Source organism: Labeo rohita, chromosome 23 (genome assembly GCF_022985175.1).
Source record: "Labeo rohita strain BAU-BD-2019 chromosome 23, IGBB_LRoh.1.0, whole genome shotgun sequence".
Taxonomy (NCBI): domain Eukaryota; kingdom Metazoa; phylum Chordata; class Actinopteri; order Cypriniformes; family Cyprinidae; genus Labeo; species Labeo rohita.
Window position 1 is genome coordinate 24,889,126 of NC_066891.1, and position 24,937 is coordinate 24,914,062.

The 24,937-nt window shown below is 34.2% G+C and overlaps 1 protein-coding gene across 1 annotated transcript in view; it reads left to right on the forward strand.

Annotated features, from left to right (window-relative positions):
- adcy6a (adenylate cyclase 6a) overlaps positions 1-24,937 on the forward strand; it is a 68,603-nt gene that overhangs the window by 25,720 nt on the left and 17,946 nt on the right. Inside the window, exon 4 of the mRNA XM_051096302.1 lies at positions 20,151-20,300. Coding sequence (XP_050952259.1) covers positions 20,151-20,300 — 150 coding nt within the window. The remainder of the gene's footprint in view (positions 1-20,150; positions 20,301-24,937) is intronic.

Sequence of the window (24,937 nt, forward strand, 5' to 3'; positions counted from 1 at the left end):
CTACAACGAAATAATAGTATAATATAATATAATATAATATAATGTAATTTAATCTAATATAATATAATAGTGCTGCAAATGATTATTCACAATTGATCACCTCCAAAATAAAAGTTTTTGTTTACATAATATATATATATATATATATATATATATATATATGTGTGTGTGTGTGTGTGTGTGTGTATTTATATATACATAATATATATGCATATATGTGTGTGTGTGTGTACTTGTTTTTGCTACATTGTGGGGACCAAATGTCCCCACAAGGATAGTAAAACCTGAAATTTTTGACATTGTGGGGACTGGCTTGAGGTCCCCATGGCTTATAAATCATACAGAATGAGTTTTTTTGAGAAAGTGAAAGTGTGCACACTCTCCTGTGATGGCTAGGTTTAGGTGTAGGGTAGGTGCAGGGCGATAGAAAATACGGTTTGTACAGTATAAAAACCATTACGCCTATGGAATGTCCCCATAAAACATGTAAACACAACGTGTGTGTGTGTGTGTGTGTGTATACAGAAAGAAGTTTATGCTGAAAAACAGAAATATCTTTAAAAAAACGAATAATTACAATAAATAATTACAAAAGCACATAACAAAATGAATAAAATAAAAAAAATAAAAAATTAACATTACTACAATAGTATATAAATATTAATATTTATATGATTTATTATTTATTTATTTATTTGTTTATATGTATAGAAATAATGTGCTATCAAATGATTATTTGTGATTAATTACATCCAAAATAAATGTTTTTGTTTACATAATATGTGTATACTGTGTATATTTATTATGTATCTATAAATAAAGAAAATACAGCATATATTGTATGTATTCACATGTATATTTATGTTCATATAATTTATATTATATATAAATATTTTTAATATATAAACATTGCATATTTTTCTTAAATATATACATGCATGTGTGTATTTATATATATACATAACAAATATAAAGTACACACAAATATATTATGTAAACAAAAACTTTTTTAAAAAAGATCGTTTGACAGCACTAAAAAATAATAAAAGCTAAAGTAACACTGAAAAATACAAATTTATTCCTAAAATGTCCAACTTTAGGCTGTTTTTGGCTCTCTTAATCACCTGATATATTATTTTGACAGTCTATATAATTTTATTTGATTAATTTATGACTTTCTATTTTTTTTTTTACGAACAGTATATAGTTAATAAGTACATAATATAGCTAAACACCACAGCATACAGTATTTAATAATATATTAAATATATAATAATATATTTAATAATAATAGTATTTAATAATATAAACAGTATTTAATAAAAATACTATGAAAAATAACTTATTAACCCTCTGGCGCTGCTCAGTTTTTTTTTTTTTTTCAATTTCCATTAAATTAAGTTACTATATTTTAGTTAAATTATGATCTTATTTAATTTTTATGATTTTATGGTGCTACGTTATATTTATGGAATAGTTATGATCAATTTATTAGCTGTTTATAAAGCTGTAAAAAATATAAGTTTAAAAATGCACAAAAATACTATTTAAATACTTATATTTTATATGAAATATATGTATTTTGACGTCATGGCTTTGAGGTACTTGTGAAAATGAAAGCCATAAATTTAAATAAGTTGTGTTCCATATTTGAGGTTGATATCTCAAAAAAATTTGCTTTTAGTAAGATTTTGTTTGGGCGCACTACCGGACACATCCACTAGATGAAATTAGTTTCCATTCTTTTTCAATTCGGCCATATTTGATTGCAAACAGTACAAGTTCCATTTTTACTGAAGTAAAAATTCAGAAAAAAAACCCCTAAAACTTACATTTTTCAGTCAAAAATGACCAAACTGATAACCATTTCTAACAGGGGGCAGTTGTGCCCTAATGGTTGGAGAGTCGGGCTTGTAACCCAAAGGTCACTGGTTCGATTCCCACACCAGCATGAATTAAAGTTGGGGGTTGTGAATGAACAGCGCACTTTCCACCTTCAATACCATGACTGAAGTGCCCTTGAGCAAGGCACCAAACCCCCAATTGCTCCGGGGTGTGTGTGTGTGCACTTGTGATGGGTTAAATGCAGAGGACCAATTTTGAGTATGGGTCACCATATTTGACAATACGTTGTCGCTTTCACTTTCACTTTTTCAGAAGTACGCAACATCTGGTCACATGATCTAGCAGTTGGTCATCTGGGAAGCAGAATTTGCATACTTTGTCTGTACTCTATACTGCAGAAATAGTAGTATTGCAGTATGCATCCATGCAGTACAAGTGTTTTCCGGAGCAGGGGATGCTGGGAGCTGTAGTCTGCAGTGTGCTTTCAGTCTGAGGTGAATGTGATACTCTCTTTGGCGCTTCTGTAATGAATAATTACTATCTCCAGCACGATATCGACTGCTTGCTAACAAGGCCAATGATATGTCTGCCCAGAATCCACTGTGGATATGAGGAATGTTTCAGCTGTTGATACTAGATGATTTACATTTAGTTCACGCCTTAGTCTTGGATCATTTCATCCAAAAGTTGTTTGACCCTCTCAGTCCCCTTTATATAGATAGAGTGTCGAAAGCTAATGTAAAAACCTGAGCTCCACTGCAGTTTAGAGGAGGATTATGGGATGGGTGTGATGCCATGGCAGCTGTACACATTTTGACCCGCCTACCTTTGAGACTGTAAGGAAATACCTCTGATACAGGATAAGTAAATGTAAATGAACTAATATGTGTATAAAGTGTTTTAAAAGGTGTTTTAAAAAAGTTCTATCAGAAATCACACTTTTTTCATTTTTGCAAAAGCCATCAACTGACAGCTCTAAAACTTAGAGCTTAGCTGATGAAGGTAACAGCTTCAGTTTCTGGATATCTGCACTGTCCAAATGTTTGTCAAGCTTCATGTAATTATCTTTTTTCTGGCCCAACGTGAGCAGAACATGAGGAAATAAACTTAACTTCTAAATAAAAATACTGTGACGGTGTCAAGGTGAAACCCTCACCCTTCTTAAATCCCGCTCTGGTGTCTTTCAGCTGTTTTGGTCAACATTTTCACCACACAGGCTTATCTACTGACCAGCAGGCCGGGGTTTCTCTGACTCTGCACTTTACTATCATGGAAGTTGTTTTATTTTGTCCCATATGCAGGATAAGAGATTCCAGAGAGGTGTAGCGCTCTGGTTGCTTCAGCCAGTCAAATATAGTCTTATGTTGAGTAACATACAAGTAAAGCTACAATTTAGTTAGAAACTATTTAATTTAGTTGCACTATTTGTCCATAACACACTATTTAGTTGCTCTGTTTGTCCTTTGTTGAAAGCTTTCCATAATTTAATTGATTTTTATTTATGATATTGTCATATATGATAAGTTTTATTTTAATTATTGTGGACAAAGTAGTATAGATTTCCGGTTATAGGCCATAACGTGATAGATTTTCGGTTATAGGCCATAATGTGAAAATAATTATTTGATTATCAAGGCCTGTATCCATTGTTTGCCCAATATTAGTGTTTTTTTGGGGGGTCAGTATTGGTCTATATTACATATTTATATTTAAAAATATTAAATTATAAATTTTATTTTTTTAAATAATTGATGTTATATTTTATATTATATTTATAATGTTATATATATATTCATTTTTTTTTTTTTTTAATAAAATTATATAGATTTTTATTTGTCAGTTTATATAGATTTTTATTTGTCAGTTTTTTAAAATTTGTTGGATTTTTTTCTAGTGTAGATTGTTTAATTTTGCCATTTATTGAGCAGTTATTGGCCATAACATGAAAAAAGCAGCTTACTGAATATAGGGATAGATCACCCAAAAATTTACTCACTCTCAAGCCATCCTAAGTGTATATGATTTTTGACTGAGTTATATTAAATAATGTTCTGGCTCTTTTAAAGACTTATAATGGCAGTGAATGGCTTTTGAGATTTTGAAGTCCACTTATTTCAAACGACCCGCCTTCCATCTAAAACCCCGCCCTCCAAAGACATCTCAACAAACCAGATGTCAGCAATTAAACACCATTGACATTTAGTTATGCAGACAAAGTACAACAGATAACATGTCAGCAGTGTGGACAACATCAGTATTTTTAGTCTATGCTGTTTTCAGTTGATAATGGCATTTTGATGCTCTTAAAGGGATAGTTCACCCTAAAATGAAAATGACCCCATGTTTTACTCACTCTCAAGCCATCCTAGGTGTATATGACTTTCTTCTTTTAGACGAATACGATCAGAGTTATATTAAAAAATGTTCTGTCAAGATTTATAATGGCAGTGAATGGCTGTTGAGAGTTTAAAGTCCAATAAAGTGCATCCATCCACCATAAAAAGTGCTCCACACAGCTCCAGGGGGTTAATAAAGGCCTTCTGAAGTGAATTGATGCGTTTGTGTAAGAAAAATACTCATATTTAAAACTTTATGAACGGTAATCTCTAGCTTTCGCTAACTGTCATAGTGTGTTCACGAGGGAGTGGCGTTCTAGTGGATGACGTAGGACGTAGGCGAACGCGGAAGTGATAAATGTGAAGAAAACTTGTCTTTATGTAAAGATTTTGATATAAGCCAAGAAGAGAGTGGTTTTACTAGAATATTCTCATCAGAACGCCACTCTTGCGTGAACCCACTTACGACAGTTAGTGGAAGTTTAAAATATGGGTATTTTTCTTACACAGATGCATTGATTCACTTCAGAAGGCCTTTATTAACTACCTGGAGCTGTGTGGAGTACTTTTTATGATGGATTTATGTACTTTATTGAATTTCAAAATCTCAACACCCATTCACTGCCATTAAAAAGCTTGGAAAAGCCAGGACATTTTTTTAATATAACTCCGACTGTATTCCTCTGAAAGAACAAAGTCATATACACCTACAATGGCTTGAGGGTGAGTAAATCATGGGGTAATTTTCATTTTTGGGTGAACTATCCCTTTAAAAGCTTGTACATAATGTAAGTAATTTGTGCCCATTTCTGATAAATCTAGCTGAAGCTTGTGCACGGCTGGACACAGCATGACTTGTGCACCATGATCCTTAAATATAAACTATGCTTCGTTTGTGAAATAATAATGCTGGCTTTAGTGTGTCTGGGTTTTTTTGTGTCTGATTAAACAAAGGTTTACTCGTGGTGGCTGAGCTCGTTAGGCTGAAATATGGAATAAGAGGGTGGGACAGTGGGAATGTCGTTCTCTCACGCGCTCTCGCAGAAGAATAAAGAATATGAATGGTGCGCATTGTTGCTTTTGCTCATGTTTGTGAGGGGGTGGCGGTTCGGGGGGTCGGGGGGGTGAGGTGGGACTTTTTTTTTGAATGAAGACAAAGCATGTGGTTCACTGAAACCACATTATCCATGAGGAATTAAAGTTGGCATCCTGAATCCGTCTGACCATCATTGTGTGCGTTAGTCTCAGAAGAAGAATGCAAAGTAACAGCAGATGACAGAAAAATGAAAATTCGGTCATTAGTTACTCACCCTCATTCTGTTCCAAACCCATAAGACCTTTGTTCATCTTTGGAACACAAATTAAGATATTTTTGCTGAAATCCAAGGGCTTTCTGACCCTGCATAGACAGCAATGCATGTTCAAGGCCCAGAAAGATAGTAAGAACATCGTTAAAATGTGTCATTAGTGGTTCAACCTTGATTTTATGAGCTACGAGGATACTTTTTGTGTGCAAAGAAAACAACAATAACTTTGTTCAACAATTTCTTCTCTTCCATGTCTTGTTTGTTATTAATTGTGATATTTACTATTAGGTTGTGACCGAAATAGTTCTTCAGAAATATTTTTTTTAATTTTATGAAGCTACAAGAATACTTTTTGTGTGCAAAAAAAAGAAAACAAAAATAACTTTATTCAACAATTTCTTCTCTTCCATGTCTGCTTTGTTATTAATTGTGAAATTTACTAGTAGATTGTGACAGAAATAGTTTTTTAATTTTTTTAAAGCTATGAGAATACTTTTTGTGTGCAAAAAAGAAAACAAAAATAACAACTTTTTTTTAACAATTTCTTCTCTTCCGTGTCTTCTTTGTTACTAATTGTGAAATTTACTAGTAGATTGTGACAGAAATAGTTTTTCAGAAATAGATTTTTAATTTTATGAAGCTATGAGAATACTTTTTGTGTGCAAAGAAAACAAAAATAACTTTATTCAACAATTTCTTCTCTTCCGTGTCAGCTTTGTTATTAATTGTAAAATTTAGTAGTAGATCGTGACAGAAATAATTTTTCAGAAAGTGTTTTTTATTTTTATAAAGCTACACAAAAATACTTTTTTTGTGCAAAGAAAAAAAAAATAATAATTTTATGCAACAATTTCTTCTCTTTTGTCAGCTTTGTTATTAATTGTGAAATTTACTAGTAGATTGTGACAGAAAATGTTTTTCAGAAATTGTTTTTTTAATTTTATGAAGCTACGAGAATACTTTTTGTGTGCAAAGAAAACAAAAATAACAACTTTATTCAACAATTTCTTCTCTTTCATGTATTCTTTGTTATTAATTGTGAAATTTACTAGTAGATTCTGACAGAAAATGTTTTCAGTGTGCCATTATGCATAATGAACCTTTCCACCATATTTGCCAGTACAGACATTGCGGATGAAGTGAATCCTTTGTCTTTCTCTAATTGTATCTGAAATCCTAAATTTAGCAAAAGGGAAACGATGACTCATCAGCCCATATTACTCTTTTTCCATTGCTCAAGTGTCAAGGTTTTGCAGCCCTTGTACTGGGTTATGCATCTCTATGTGTTGTCGTTGGATACACATTGTTTCTGAATAGCAGTCCTGTCATAAATTACAGCTTTGACATGCAGGTTTTGTTGATGCAGGGTCACAGAGGTGCCAATTCAATTCTCTGCTGATTTCCAAGGCAATCACCTTATTGAAAGTCTGTCAATCCCTGGTGCTGGTTGCCAGTTTGTCGGTGTCCACGTTAAGCCATGTTTTGCATGTGTTTGTCCCCCCTTTGCTACATAATTTAGCATTTTCTGTGAAAGATCCTTCTGCAGTTTGGACCGTTGGTTGTTGTTTTGGAAAGTCACGCAACAAAATGTTAATTGTCAGACCTCTTTTATAGCTGTCAGCATTAATCAACCTAATGTGACTCACCTTTGCAGCTGCATTGGTAATTGAGGTTTAATTACTTCTGGAATAAGCTCTTTTTCCTGCAGCATTGCTGTTTGTTTGTCCGTCCCCTGTATGTTCGAAACGAGTTAAAGGGATAGTTCACTGAAAAATGAAAATTCGGTCATCATTTACTGACTGTAATTTAATTCAAACCTGTGTGACGCTCTTTCTTATGTGAAACCCAAAAAGAGATGTTTAGCAGAATGTTCATGCTGCCCTTTTCCACACAGTGTAAGCATTTGAAACTTTTTCCAAAAATGACTGATTCTTTTACTAGAGAAGACCCTTAGTTGTCGACTGGGGTCATGTAGATTACTTTGAAGTTGTCTAAATATGGGTTTTGCGGTTGAATGTTCTGTAGGAAAGTAAATATTTTATCCTGTTCACCTCGTAGTATTTGTGTTTAAGTTAGAACCTGAAAGGCCTGTTCTAGTTAACTTCATTAGCTGAAGGCTATCATACTGTCTGCTTTAGTGTATCTGTGTACTGGGTGTCTGTGTTTTTTTTCCCATGAAGGCTTAACTTGGATGTGAGTGTCAGTTATTTCCGTAATCTCGCTGAACATTTAGATGATAAGAGACTAGTTGTGGTGGAGTCTCATCACTTAGTTCTGTTTGACTCTGACTGATAAGACAAACTAAAAAAAAAGAAAGAAATAAGGGAGATGCCTTGCTCATTCCAGGGTATGAAGGGAAGAGTGTGCGTATTTTTAAAAGAGACACATGATTTCAGACATTAAAGCTCCAGATGCTCTTACAGAGTCATTGCCCGAAACAGGAAGCAGCTCAGACCTGTTTCAGAAACAGTGTCCCATCAGTCATTGCCCTAGGAGGAAATGACTTAAACACTTTCCCATCTTTCATAGTTGCAAAATGTTAGTTATTTTACAAAAATAAGAGGGATTATACAAAATGCATGTTATGTTTTATTAGTAGTGACCTGAATAAGATATTTCACATAAAAGATGTTTACATATAGTCTGTATGTAAAAATAGTTGAATTTATAAAAATGACCCCGCTCAGAAGTTTACATATACTTGATTCTTAATACTGTGTTGTTACCTGAATGATCCACGGCTGTGTTTTTATAGTTGTTCATGAGTCCCTTGCTTGTCCTGAACAGTTCATCTGCCTGCTGTTCTTCAGAAAAATCCTTCAGATCCCACAAATTCTTTGGTTTTTCAGCATTTTTGTTTATTTGAACCCTTTCCAACAATGGCTGTATGATTCTGAGATCCATCTTTTCACACTGAGGACAACTGAGGGACTCATATGCAGCTATTACAGAAGGTTCAAATGCTCTCTGATGCTTCAGAAAGGAAAAACAATGCATTAAGTGGGGGTGAAAACTTTTGAACAATGATAATGTGCACATTTTTCTAATTTTGCCTACATATCATATTTTTTTTCATTTAGTACTGCCCTTCAGAGTCTACAGAAGATACTAACATGTTACCCAGAAGACAAAATAAATGATATTCAAATTCAAAAAGTTTTCACCCCCCCGGCTCTTAATGCATTGTGTTTCCTTCTGACACATCAGTGAGCGTTTGAACCTTCTGTAACCTTCCTGTGATGCAAATCTGAATTTTCAGAATCATTACTCCAGTGTCACATAATCATTCAGAAATCATTCTAATATCCTGGTTTGATTATTCTTTTGGCAAGAAAATAGTATTTATTTGGAATGGTTTAACACTGTAAAAGTCTTTAATGACACTTGTAATTAATTTTAATACATCATTGTTTAGTAAAAGTATATTTTTTTCTAAATTAATAAATTCAATAAATAGAATGTCACTGACCACAAAATTCTGAACAAAAAAAAAAAAAAAATGCTGTTTATTAGATGCCATGTTGGTTTATGGGTCAGTGACAAATAAAAGTAACAATAAAAAATAAAAATCTAGTTTGAAAAAAGTGTTTTTAGAAAGGTAATTATTTATGTTAGTTTTTAAAAACATTTATACTATTTTCAGTAAGTGTTACAGTGTCATGTGGTGTAACCATAAATCAAAAATGACATACATTCCTTTATACCTGGAATACATGTGAAAGCACATCCCAATTATTTTTTTAAAAACGTTTTTAAAAATATTTTTAAGGTCATTTTATGTTAGAAATATCATGAATTTTATAATTCCTGAATATCATTTTATCATTTTACAACCTGAACTAACCTTTACTTGTCATAAAAAGATCAAATTATCTTTGTTTTAGACCTTGTCATCTCTAGAATATATTTAATATGTAGTTTTCATGTTTTTTTCTTCTTCATTCATAATGACTTAGATCTGGCAAACAAAAAAAATTACATTATAATTCAGAAATTAAAAACATGCTTATTTTAGAGGTGCACTCTAGTCATTGTACTGAATGTACAAATTGCATTTTTGATGTATTGAATGAATCAGTAGTTCCAGAGAAAAATTGAGCATCATGTTCTTAGCCTTTATGTGATGCTTGTGGCCTTGTGCACACCAGCATATAAAATTTCAGATGAATGTAATGCATTTCTTGACAGAATAGCAGAGCTGTTACTGCTTGCTAAAAACTCTTGGTTTGACCACGTTTCTCCAGTGAGAGGACCTTATTATCTTGTTTTTTTGTGACATTGATACTCTGATGAAAACAGTGAGGCATTGCCAGTTAGCAAACTGCGTTTCAGTTCATTGCCTGTTTCATAAAACTGATCTCAGTGATGTACATGTGCTTCATTTTACACCTTTTTCTGGCCAAGAACCGCCCACTTAACAGGAAGAGACCATCTCTGCATGTAAAGCATGTGACCAGCCACAATTTGTTTTGCGTTTATGTGAAATGCATGAATCCACAATAATAATATCCCCATAAATGTGCAGATACAAACCTGCCAATCAGAGCTTAGCTTGAGATTTTGGCAAGTGCTTTGTGGTAATCATCAGACGCTCACTGAACGGACTATAGGCTGAGAGTAGTACATATTCATCCTGACGATGTGCTCTTAGGTCATGTGAGTCTTTGGAAGGACGTTGTGGAATTTGGGCTGGAGTCGCTGAAAGAAAGTCACAGTCGTGACAGCTCGTGGACAGCTTGCTATCCTCACGGCCCTATTACAGAAGCTTTGCTTGATGACACTATTGCCTTCTCGTGCTGATTTAAGGATCACTTTGGCAGTTCGATTAGCTTTTTTGGGGGACGTTTTGGGAAAGTTGGGTTTCTCTGTATCCCTCAGCCAACTTTGACATTTGAATTGCTGCAACAGAAGGTCTCGAAGGCATTAGCTCTGTGTTAAATATTCTCGCCGCTCGACTGCAGAGGTAGCACATAGTCACTAACCTCTCACATGTGTAGAAGATCACAGTTCAGGTAGACAATAGCTCAGTTACCAAACCGGTCTATCGCCTTAAATCAGCACACGATAAAAGAAATTCTTGAGAAATGCTTAAAACTTCAATGCAACATGATGCATTCAGACTTGTTTCTCAGAAAAATCCGCTTTATTTGGTCAGTTTGAATTTGTTTGTTCATTAAATGTAAAATGCCTCATTCAGCCAGTAAATACATGAAGTCAACTATAGATTTCTTTTTCAGAAAATTTTCAATAACACTGTAAAAAAATGATTATGGAGTACATTTTACAAGAAAATACTATTGCAGTCTTTCTGCTTTAAAATTTTACGTTTGATTCAATGTGTTACACGCTGTTTCTTTTTACGTATTTATGAGTTTTCTTAGCAATTTCTGAGTGAAGAATGTTTGAAAGTAAATCCTACATCATTTTTTTTCATTGTAGTAACAATGAATTGATCTAACATTTTTTAGTCTTAAATATTTAGTTTTATGGAATGTTTAATATGATATTTTTTTAAAATGCATATTTATTTATTTATTTATTTATTTATTTGCTTGTCCTCGAATCTGATTGGCTGAGAGGAGTGTGATATTCTAGTGATATCGGAACTCCTACCACTGTTTGCATCTCTTCATTTCCGGTATTTCTCACACCGATTGTCGTGACGGACACCCAAATCCACTAATTTGATAAATAATACTGTTTTTGTGTCACGGTATGTAGTTTTTAAGAGTTTCATAGGCATGAATGTAGACTTCAGATATGCGGTTTGTTAATAAAGATTTTTTCAAAAATTGTCTCGGAGATGTGAGCTCCAGGGCAGCAGCGGGCATTCAGTGCTCACGAACCTGCCGAGAGCAGCCTTACCTTGGCCGGTTCTTCTAGAATTTGCTGCCAGCTCTGATGTCTCTATAGTGGTTAAACACGGGATATAATTAGATTTGGGTAAATCTAATAGGCAGTCTTTGGTCTCATTAATATATAATTTGTTCCAGAGCAAATAGTTTTGGCTGAGGGCAAAATCTCATCACATTATATTTTATGGAAATGTAATGCTGTATATCAGAGTGCTGCCTTTATACTTGTGACTGAATTGCCTATAGCAACTTATATGATGTCTGTTGTTGTTTATTAAATATTATTTTTATATATTAAGTAATATTTTATATAATTAATAGTATTTAATAATAGCATTTAGTATTGAGAAACAATGTGTGTTAATGATGGTGATTTTAATTACATTATTCTGCCATTAGATGGCGACGAGACTGTTTTTATGAGTGAGTCAGCAGTAAAGACTTTTATATTGAAAGAGAAATAGGATTGTAAACAAGGAAGTTATTTTTACTTTGAACAACACCTTTTAAGACACAGCCAGCAAATGCACTGAGCAGCGCCGTCATCGGAAATCACCCTTAACAGATGAAAGGATAGTATGACAAAGATATCGCTTTCCTCAGCAGACATTTAAACTAGGGATGCTCATTTTAACTGATTTTTTGACTGATTAATACAATCAGTTAAACAGTTTAAAAGGTCAGTAATTTATCAAAATATTTTAAAACGTTTGCTGGACAGTTAAAATAAAATAAAATTGAATTTTTTAGAGAGAATAAATGATAAATCAAGTTAGCAATGCTTAACTGCGTGTGCATGTGCGGCGCCGGCGCAATCACTTGATTTTTTTTTTTCCTTCAGTGGAAAAACAGTGGATACAACTCCTAGTCATACAGGTAATTGAAACTGTAAGCAGTTTCGTTTTGTTTGTGTACATTCACAGTAAAAACAAATCTTTGTGCTTTTATAAAATAAAGAAAAATAGGATGCCGCTTTCAGTCGTGCACAGCTTGCACAGCACAAAAATGAATCAAAACTCTGCATACTAGCTACTTGTTGCACAGTTTTTTCTTTCATTTTGTTAAGTAAAACTATTTATCGTATAGGCCTATTCATTCATTATGCATATAGCCTAGCTTTATTATGTTTTTCTCCAATAGCAGAAGCGCTGCAGGTGCGTGATGTGATGTGAATCCTCATGTTCGTTTTTTTGCTGCTTTTTGCACATGTAAAATTAATCCCTGGAAAACAAATGTTGGTATTTTTAATGGGTCACAGACACTTATCCTTTCTGAAATAATTAAATTCTAATTTAAAATAATCTTGTTGGTTAACAGTTAATTATCAGTTAACGAGTGCCAGCTGTCGGTTAGGAAAAAAAACGAATGTTTTGTTGTGAATATGAGATTGAGCTGAAGAATGAATGCTGTATCAGATGCATGTAATCACACTCGCTCAGTCCATTTCTCTCTCATAATATTCTACATAATACAGTGAGCTTTTAATACAGTAATACAATAAGCATTCAATGAAGCAACTCACCTTGTCTTTCGTTACTAGTTCTAAAATTATGTTTTCGAATTAGTAACAGAGGCCTGGGTTCAGCTGTTAAACTGTCAAATGTAGATTTGAATTTGTGGCAGAAAGAAGTAGTTCTGCACAAAGGAAGGTTTTTAAAGACACTGTTGTTGTTTCTTATGTGTTTATGTATTATGTAATATGTATTTACACACTTGTGCTGTCAAACTGTTGTATAAACACAATATCACACTTGTAGCTGTGCGATATGGATGTATATTGCACTGGTGCTCGTGTTTTGCTCATGTATTTATTTATTTACTTTCAAGTAATTCACAACTCAGTATTTGTGACTCAAAACAGCCCATACACTGTAAAATATGTACTTGCTTTTTACAGTGTTTAGCAAGGAATAGTACCTGGATTGACCAATATATCATTTCTGATGATAGTTCATACTATGTAAATCAATCTAATGCAGTGGCGGCTACTGGTCTGTCAAATAGGGGGAAGCTCATTTTCGGCCTACATCATAAAATTGTCTATTTATTTATTCACAAGAATGTGCCTTATTGTCATAAGTAAGTCACAATGCAAACAATCGTAAAAAAAAAAAGCTTTAGTTTTATTATGCAAAATATGATGTATTTTTTCTTTTAGTCAGATGCTACTATATAGTATAAATATTTTGCAGTTTAAATAAGGTTATTATGGAGATTTATTTATTTATTTATTTATAAAGTATTTTAATAGAAATATAAGGTTTCATTATGTTATGTTAAAATTTTTCAAGATTACTATATATATATATATATATATATATATATTAATTTATAGTCATCCTCCATGTTAATATTTAATGTAGTAATCTATATATATATATATTGATTACTACATTAAATATTAACATGAATGAATGAATGAACGATCTAAAAAAAATATTAAACTCTGTAAAAGTGAAACAAGGAATGTGGTGTATAATTGTGTGAAATGTATGATGAAAATCAAGCAATTTCGCCAAGCAAATATAAAGAAATAGGTTGCAGCAGTTGTTTATTTCGACTGAACTTGAGAAATCCGCGATGGGACTGAGCGCGAATAGCTTCAGCGATTCCTTATAGTACAAAATCGCTGTCAGTTAAAAGGAGATGCAATCTTTCGACAGACCCTCCAATCATCATGCAGAAGCTCGGAGTCCAGGCCAGCCCACTCCTCATTTGCTCCTCATTCACCCCCAGAGACGCTGAGCGTCCGTGGGCGGGACATAATCGCAGCGTTTATCCAATGACCGTCTAGTTTCAAAGCACTGAAAAAACGTTCAAAGCAGCCGCATTGAAGTCAATGGACGCTGGGCTTCAACGGGGAAATGCACTGTGACGCTACGGGAATGTATGAGAAGTTAGATAGTTAGATATAGCAAGTCAGCCGACCTGCTATATCTAACTGATTCTGAACGAACTCGTCTTTGAGATGAACGTTTTCTAACGCATTTTTAGTCAATAAAATGTTAATACAACAGTACATAATTTGACCATTAATTTTGTGACATTATAGGGGAAGCTGAGCTTCCCTTGCAGTCTTAAAGAAATCGCCACTGATCTAATGCCACATTAAGCTCTTGTTCAAAGTCGTATCTTTTAAGAACGGTACAGTATGTACCTTTTTTGATGCCATCTGTCTTTTAAGGTTGTCATTGTGTTTCCATCACTGTCCCACTGTTCTTTCATAATCTATTTCTGTCCCTCTCACTTCATCCTCATACTGTAAGTCCCATCCAGATATCCAAAGCTCTGGTTTTCTGCACGTGGGAACGTACTCTTTGTCAAAGCCAAGCAGTTTCATATTTCCACAGGTTTCATTTCCGAAGCGAGGCGTATTGTCCCACCCCACCCCCTTTAGTGGCATCACAGAGGATGTGAAAGCTGGACATAATCTGCAATGATCATAATGGCTTTATATAATATCTGGAGCAGCCACAGGTAGATAAACACAGACCAGCACTTAGAAAAGAGGACGAGTGGGTCTACAAACATGATCCAAAAAAAAATAAAAAAATCACAAATACCCGGAAGTGGTAAATTAATGAATGAACAGAAGTACAAGCAGATGCACTTAAAGCAAAATTGTACTTATATAGACCAAATTTTTCTGGGATCTGGTTTGTGTTTTCACGTTGCCAAACATAGAAAGATACAATCTGGCATTTCTATAGCTTTGGTTTCTATGGGTCTTAAAGGGACAGTTCACTCAAAAATGAAAGTTCTGTCATAATTACTCACCCTGATGTTGTTCCAAACCCGTAAGATGTTCGAAAACACAAATTAAGATATTTTTGATTAATTCAAAGACCTTCTGACCCTGCATAAACAGCAGCAACTGACAGGTTCAAGGCCCCGAAAAGGTAGTAAGGACATCATTAAAATAGTCCATGTGACATCAGTGCTTCAAATGTCATTTTATGAAGCTACAAGAAAAAACAAAACCAAAACTAACAATGCTGTTCATAGAGCTTAAGTCGTTTTACCCCCGGAACATTCCTAAGATGTTCTCTGTCTCACCACTCTGAGCAATAAACACACTGTACTCGACGTTCAGAGTGAGCTGTAATCATAGTATAATTTTTATGACAGTTTCTACACGTCGCTTGTTGACTTTTACTGAAAAAAACTGGCAGACACAAGGAGGATCTCTAAACATGGGCTTTTAAGGGGAGAGATGTTCTCAGTGTCAGCGAATATGTCACTTTTGAAGCTGGTGTGTGAGAACACACTGCGAGGGAGTCAGGAAAATATATTTATTTGATGATTTGTGAGTGAAAGGCAAAGAAAAAGAGACAGAGGAGAAGATTGACAGAGATTAAAGGAGTGAACGGTGTCTCTCTCTCTGTGTCCCAGCACTTGTGATGGTTATTGCTAATAAATCTTGAGCGTGAAGGAGAGAGGTGTCAAGTTGCGCAAACAGAACGGCCAAGTGTGTGTAAACCCACTGACCTCGCCCTCTTGTGAAGAGCGAGCAATTAGGAACTGCCTGTGATATGAACACACAGCTGATAATACACACAGATCATAACCAATACTCAGTCAAAAGAATCAGCACATTTTGCATGTCATGAATAAATAAGCTTTCCATTGATGTAATGAACAACTATTTGAAAATCTGAATCTGAGGGTGCAAAAAAAATCAAAATACTGAGAAAATCACCTTTAAAGTTGTCCAAATGAAGTTCTTAGCAATGCATATTACTAATCAGAAATTAAGTTTTGATATATTTACGATAGGAAATTTACAAAATGTCTTTATGGATCATGAGCTGTACTTAATATCCCCATGATTTGTGGCATAAAAGAAAAATCAATAATTTTGATGTATTTTGTATTTTTGGCTATTGCTACAAATATACCCGTGCTATTTAAGACTGGTTTTGTGGTCCAGGGTCACAAATGGATTACACATATTAGGTAATGTAGTCTGACTACTCTATCAATACTTTTAAATTACTCTTGACCTAACTTGCTTATTACATAGACTTGAATGTTATTGTTGTGAACCATAAAAAAATTTCCATTCTTTATCAACAGCCAAAACTTTCCAAAATATAAGTGCTAGGTTCATTTAGTTAGGAAAATATTTAAAATAAAAAAATAAAAAGAAATGATTAAATTAATTCATTAATTAATAAGTATATAAATAAACAGGCAAGAATCAATAAATTATGAATAATTTACTGCCATTGTAAATAATATGTAATCATGTAATCCATAAAAAGTAACTGTAATCTGATTATGAGCATAAAATGTAATATTCTCTAATTACAAGTACTTTACTTTTGGAATGTGATTATGTAATACATTTTCTTTAATAAATTCTATTAATTTTGCATGATAAACTGACAACTCTAACTTAGATATAATGCTGTTGTTGATGTCACTTGTCAAAACACTAAAAGCGTCCATTTGCACGTGCACACATGCACACACACACAAACCAGGCCTGGTTTTGCTTGAACAGAAACTCTAATGTAAACAGAGCTCACAGCCATCTGCCTACTGTCAGTGTGGCCAGCAGGCTCGGCCTCACACACACACACACACGGCATTGCCTTTTCGCCTGTCCCTTTGCTTTCTCATTTCGCATGCTGTGTGCTGGAGCAAACAATTGTTTATCATATCTATTGTTTTATCTCATGTAGAGCAGCATACAGTACAAGATTGTCTCTGCCATCACTTCAGATAAATCCTCGGTAGTTTTCGAAACAGCTCAGACATAAACTATCTAGTCAGCTATGAGAGGCTATCAGATTAATATAGCTGCTAATAAACCTGCCTGTTTGTAAAATGGGAGTGAAAAATTATTTTACAGTTCATAGCTTACTTAATATCAGATGGCCATGGTTCATCTAAGCATTGATTGGTCCATGAAAGTGGAAGAAGGGTTATCGACTGATTACTTTTCCATCATTATCAACTCCATCATTATCAACTTAACAATTTAGTGCCGATTGACCTCTGCCTGCCTTCACACTCACAGTTAAAGGGATAGTTCACCCAAAAAGGAAAATTACCCCATGATTTACTCATCCTCAAGCCGTCCTAGGCGTATATGACTTTCTTCTTTCAGACGAATACAATCTGAGTAATATATCAAAAAATGGTTCTTCCAAGCTTTATAATGGCAGTAAATGGCTGTTGAGATTTTGAAGCCATTTTGATCATTTTTGAAGCCATTTTAGTATATTTTAGGGATGCAAAAATACAGTTAGTGGTTTTTTAACCACGGTTTTCGGTTTGGTTCTGATATCTTGCCACTTCAGTGTGGTTTTTTTGGTAACAAATTAACAAATTACTCCCGTAAACATCTGTACACTGGAAAAAGTGTGGTTTAGTATATGTCTGCTTAATTTTTCTTTTGAGAGAGGTTTTATTTATTCAATTTTTGCGCAAAATAGAATCGGTTTCATTCATACTGGACACCAGAGGGTGCCCTCGTGCAGAAAATCCACATATGCGCAAAGAAGTATCACTGATGACATTCCGTTCCAGCTTCTCTAGTATTGCATAAAGGCATCGCTATTGCTGTAACTGAATAAAATCAAGATATAACATTAAACGCTTTTAATGATGAAGTGTAAGGACAATAAACACTCGTCTGCAGTAATATATGGTTTATCTGTGTTCTTCAAGCCATCTTGTCTGTTTTCATAAGCCATTGCTAATCGACACACATAGAATATGAGTGTAGAATTTATTGTCTGCCTCATTCTGTTAAAGAATCCACATCAGATCACATAAGGAAGTTATTTCAAACTCTCAATAGGGCTGCACGATAATTCGATAACGATAAATATTGCGTTATAATTTTCCTCGATAAAACGATATGAAGAGTTCAGTAAATGTTCGATTTAATTTTATGCGCGGACGCACCTGGAAAACCGAGCGTGTTGCACCGCATGCGCGTCGCTTCCGTATGAGCGCAGCTGCCGCACGCCTACATTTGAAATAACAAACTTGAGCGTGCAAAAGACCCGAACGGCTGCGTCACGTGAGCACTAAACAGCGCTGTGAGATCCAGTGTGAAACACTTGAATTCAGCGATGAACACAAATGACTCTGTGATTCAAACTAGTTTAAAGCTGTGTGGCTTTTCAATTTACACATCCCTATCATTTACCATGGATTTACTGTAGTAACACTCACTGCACCATGGTATTGTGGCAGCAATGTGGGATATTCACATTGAATTTTATTACAGGAGTAATGGTATATTTGTAGTATGTATGTATTTGTGATTAAGCTATAGCATGTGTGCATTTATACTAAATGTTTTTAGACTACCGTTTTTCATACAAATACCTATAAAACCATGTAGTTATATTTTTACATGGTATTGAGGTACCATTATGTGTGGTTTTACCTGTGTTTATAAAGATTTAAAATGTATGCTTGCTACTATGGGAGACTAATGCTTAAAAAAAAACTAGGCTAGAATAAATGTAACCATATAAAACTGAGGTTGCTATAATTTTTACAGATGTTACTGATTGATAATGAACAAAAATTTACCTGTGCATCCTCAAGCTACTATCAAATGTGCATTTCTAAGAGACAAAAAGTCATATTATTATTATTATTATTATCATTATTATCAGACAACCCAAACCTCATTAGAACATGCAGAAATTAATTTTCTATTTATATATTTATTTTGTTAGGGAAAATTAGTGGTCTGGTTTCTACAACTTTCACTTTGGAGCAAAAATCTGACTTTAAACTTGAAAGAAAAAAGATTTGACATTTATCGTGATAATTTTTTTGCTCATATCGCCCAGCCCTAACACTCGACTGATGTTGTGAATTAAAAACAAGTTATAATGTTTTTATAACTTTTGTTTTTATAACTCTTTTATTGGACAACAGGTTTAGAAAGGCTTATCATTGCATGTCATTAGAATGGAAGTTGCTCTGCGTGTGTTGCTTTTTCAAATATAAGCGGGGAGGCGTTTCCTCATCTCAGCATGTGAAATCATGGGCACACACAGAAAATTCTGAGAGAAATAAAATAAGAAAGTTCACAAGCACGTGTTGAACCGTGGATGTCGTACCTAACAGTTTGATACTATATTGGGAATTGTGAAATCCCTAGTATATATTAAGACATTTTTAAAATAAAACTTGTAAAATATTGGCTAAAAAATAAACAAAATATAATTTTTAAACATATTGCCCAGCTCTTCATGCACTAAAATATCTGAAGTGTATAGAATCTGCTTTAGCAATATGAATTTTACTGTCTTGCCTACTATTTTGGTTATATTTTCTCAATCAAATATAGTAATGAGCTTCGCATCTCAACAGCCACGTAATATCTCCTCTGGTGTGACGTGGAAGTACTTATTTAGCATACATTTTAAGATAGGCTTTTTAGGAAATAGGCCAACAAGTGTTTCATAGTGATTCTGCAGTGCTTTTAGCCGAACGTAATGGTGTGAACCGTGTGACCTGAAGTAACCCCCATCACTCTCCCATTACCCCCTCCTCTCATTCACCCAAAGGAAGTTACAGTGTTGGCTCTGCTTCAGGCTCCATTTTTAGCTCTGTACTGGCTCCCCTAGTGTAAACTTCTCTACAGGAAGTAGCCTCTCCGGGTCAGAGGTTGGCTTTTTTTCCCATACTGCAGTCGAGTAAAGCCCTGGAGTACGACAGATGTCCCAGGATTCCAGAGCGCTGAGCTAAAGCCGTTTGTGTTGAAAGGTTCAAATGATTACTTGAGAGACACTGAATGAGTCTGCTTTTCTCTTCTCTTCCCCCCTCAGCTGAGCGCAAACGTGCTGATCTTCCTGTGCACCAACATCATTGGGATCTGCACTCACTACCCAGCAGAGGTCTCTCAGAGACAAGCCTTTCAGGAGACGCGAGGCTACATCCAGGCCCGACTGCACCTGCAAAGAGAAAACCAGCAGCAGGTCAGTTCAGCGTTGAGGCCGTGGCCATTGACTGGCACAGTTTACTAACTACACTACTGTTCAAAAGAGATTTTTTTCTTCTTCAAGAAATCAATACTTTTAGCAAAGATGCATTAAATTGAGTAAAGAGTAAAGCCATTCATAATGCCATAATGTTTCTATTTCAATGAAATGCATTTTTCTGACTTTATATTCATTAAAGAATCATGTGGAAAAAATATATAATATTTCCACAAAAATATTAAATTGCTGTTCTTTAGCATCAAATCAGCATATTAAAATAATTTCTGAATGATCATGTGACACTGAAGACTGGTGTAAAGATGCTGAAAATTCAGCTTTGTCAACACAGGAATAGATTACATTTTCAAATATTTTACAAATAGAAAACAGTAATTTTTCTTCATTTTTCAAAAAATCTTACCAACCCCAACATATTGAACAGTAGTATTGTTTCCCTTTGGAAAAGATGTCTTCCTTATTTGTGTCACTAGTGGTATGTGTATAATCATTTAACCTTTAAATGCACACCTCGGGTCTTTAGTGACCCGGGACATCATTCACTACCCTCTCACTTCTTCATTTTTTAAAGTTAGACTTTATTTTTATTCCTCAATCTATTCATTATAAACAATATAACAAGAAAAAAAAATATGTACATATATATATGTGTGTGTGTATATATATGTATATATATATATATATATATATACACTGCCCTCCAAAAGTTTGGAAATGCCCTAGAAAAGTGGGGTTTTGGACAATATTGGCATGAATACTGATAAGGGACAACACAAACTATGAAAACATATTTTATTACATAAACAGTTTATACTTGTACATAATATATGTACATTTTCGAATCATCAAAATATCCACTATTGGCAGCTATTACAGCTCTGCATAATCTGGGCCTAAATTCATTGTATTCTAAACATAATTGGCAATCAATTGTTGAAGCTATTAAGGTGTACTGACCCAAAAATCTTATAAAAACCTGGGCCAATTTTAAAGACTAAATGATTTTCTTAGTCACTGAAAAAAAAAATTCAAAACAAGGGGCGAAGTCACAAAGACAGATCATTAACAGCAGGTCTATGTGGCAATACAGTAATCATCTGTAAAAACTATGTTTATTTGTGTGCACTCAGAATAACAACGACACGTTGCGCTTTTGTATAACAATTAAAGAAAACAGGATGCCATCTCGGTCTCTGAACCTGAGCACGAAATTTCGAAACTCTGTGTAAACTTGCCTTACAGGCATGAAAAATATATCTATTGAGAGTAAAATGTCTACTTTTAAATGATCCAATTCAAATATAAATTAAATATTCTCAGATTATGTAATCCATATGAAACCATATGCATACAGGCGCATCACTACTATGGAGACGACGAGTCAGTGCCGCCGACTTCATCTCTTAAACTGAAAACAAAGAAAGCGCTAGTAGAAATGTATAAAATCACCCCAAAAATTTGCATTCCAAAAGTTATCATTCAGTGTAGACGATTAAAGTGATAAATAATAATATTAAAAAAAGTATATATTAGGTTGTGTTTTAATGATCTAAGTGCATGGTCAGAAGTGCATGGCACAGGTGCACTTTCACTTTTGCTAGTTTAACAATGAAAAAATGGTCGGCGTGCCAGGCGCATGGTCTAAAAGAGTTGTACCTGTTCTCTTAATGAGTCATGGGTGTGTTTTCCCATTCCCTTTAAAGGAGAAGTCCACTTCCAGAACAACAATTTACATATAATCTACTCACCCCCTTGTCATCTAAGATGTTCATGTCTTTCTTCAGTCGTAAAGAAACTGTTTTTTGAGGAAAACATTTCAGCATTTTTCTCCATATGATATGGACTGATGGTGCCCCGAGTTTGAACTTCCAAAATGCAGTTTAAATGCAGCTTTAAACGATCACAAATGCGGTTGTAAACAATCCCAGCTGAGAAAGAAGGGTCTTATCTAGCGAAACAATTGGTTATTTTTATTAAAAAAATAGAATTTAAATACTTAATCTCAAACGCTCATCTTGTCTTACTCTCCCTGAACTCTGTGTATTCTGACTCAAGACAGTTAGGGTATGTCGAAAAAACAATTTTTTTCTTCAAAAATAATTTCAAAATCATCCTATATCGCTGCAGAAGTACCGACCCAGTCTTTGCAAAGTGAACGTGCAAAGAAGATCAAACACCCATCACTAAAAAGGTAAAACAGTGATATAGGTACGATTTTGAAGTTCAAACTCGGGGCGCCATATCAGTCCATTACATGGAGAAAAATGCTGAAATGTTTTCCTCAAAAAACATAATTTCTTTACGACTGAAAAAAGAAAGACATGAACATCTTGGATGAAAAGGGGTGAGTACATTATCTGTAAATTGTTGCTCTGGAAGTAAATTTCTCCTTTAAAAGCCAGTTGTTGCACCATGGCAGAATTTGCAAGAGCTCCAGAGAGGAAACAGATTTGCACGAGGTTAAAGTGTACACAATAACAATCTTTTACATTGTAATCCTTTCCATTTTAATATTTGGCATGTTTGTGTGCTGCTGCACATCCCTGTGTGTGTAAGAAGCGTTGTGCACCCACCTACAGGTGCATATTACTAACGCCTTTAAATAAATAATAAAAAAAAAATACTGTGCTATTGACTTCAGACCAGGTTTTATTTAGTTAATGGCGCAGTCGTTAGTTGACTCAAAATAGCAATGCACCAACAATGCACCTGAACACACCTCGTTTTCAGACCAGCATGCCTATGGGCGAGCAGATGGGTGCAAGTGTATTTGCTATTTAAACAACGTGGCACTGGATGTGAAAATAATAACTGCGTCGGGCTAAAACTAGCAATAAACACTTGCGTCACACCATGTCTGTGTATATTTTGTTTATGTTTCATGTTAAGAGTTCTTGTCTTTTATTATGAAGATTAGTCTTGTTTGTAGTATTTATCACTGTTTCCTGTCCCTCGTGTTTCTTTTTCCTGTCTTAATTGTTTTCAGCTTTTCCTTTTTAACTCATTAGCCGATGTATATTTGTAGCTCTCATGTTTTCCTTGTCTCTTGTTGAGCTTTGATCAATGTAACCCGTTGTTATGATTTCTTGTCAAGTTTGTTCAAGTAAAGTTCAAGTCATCATTTGGTTCTGTTTATTTTTTGTTGGTTTGATGGTTTTTGAAATGGGTTCAACTCTCATTCAGTGGACTCATTACGCTAACAGTCTCTCTCCAGCTCTGTATTTATTTTTTAAGTGTGATATGGCTCATTTTATAATTGTAGGTACATCTCATGTCAGTGAAGTATATTTTTAATATATTTTCATCAATATAAAGCCCCGATGCTTAATTTTCTAGTACACAATTATATTTTTCCCAGTCACACTACTATATGTTAAGAAAGCCATATCTTTTGTTCAAAAATGATGTTCATATCACACAACCCTGGTATTCAGCTGTCTGATTTTGTTGCTCATTCTACTCTGCATTTAAACATGAAAATTGCCTCAAATATAAATTTATTTCATAGTTTTGCCTTCAGTTAGATTAGGTTATCAAGACATTTAAATGTGCGCTTCAAAAATAATAAGTGTTTATTGTGATCTAACTTGTTTGATTTGTGTCCGAAAACCTTTGTCAACTAAGTTACCCCCTAGAAAACCCCCCTCAAAAGAAATTGTCCCAGTGTCACATAATTTGCACAGTATGATCATATTTCCTCTAGAAGCACATGGGTGAAACACTAGAAGTTATGTTCTCTCTCTTTCCCCTAATATTTGTTAAACTAGTAAACCTGTGTCAAGAGTGGATTAATTGACCGTCAACAGTGTTACACAAGTACTATTGCTGCAAATTTTAACAAGACAGTTTAGCTAAAACTTATGTTTTGTTTATGAAAATATATTTCTAAACATACCATATGCTCAGTAGTTCTAGGTTTTCATGTTGAGTAAAGGCCCAAAACACTAAAAATGTCAACTAAGTTACCTGTTAACCGTGTTACCCAGTAAAGATATTTTAAGCACATATTTCTACAGATCATCTTTATTTCTATAGCACTTTATACAGTATAGATTGTTTCAAAGCAGCTATGTAAGGTCATGTTTGGGTTTTTGGGAAAAAGGAAAACTCTTTTCTTTACATTGTCAAATGTACCCCTAATTATAGAATGACCCATATATTGGTTAAAAAATATATATTGGTCAAAAAGAAACCAAAACAATGTTAAAGTTTAATACTTTACAATAAAGTTCCATTTGCCAACATTAGTAAACTACATTAGTTAACAAACTAACAATGAAAAAATACTTTCAAAGTATTTGTTAATTTTGAGTTCATGTTAATTTCAACATTTACCAATGCATTATTAAAATCAAAAGTTGTATTTGTCAAAGGAGAAATCCACTTCCAGAACAAAAATTTACAGATAATGTACTCACCCCCTTGTCATCCAAGATGTTCGTGTCTTTCTTTCTTCAGTTGCAAAGAAATTATGTTTTTGAGGAAAACATTTCAGGACTGCTATGGTGCCCCAAGTTTGAACTTCCAAAATGCAGTTTAAATGTGGCTTCAAAGCATCCCAAAAGAAGGGTCTTATCTAGTGGAATGGTCGGTTATTTTCATTTTTTAAAAATCAG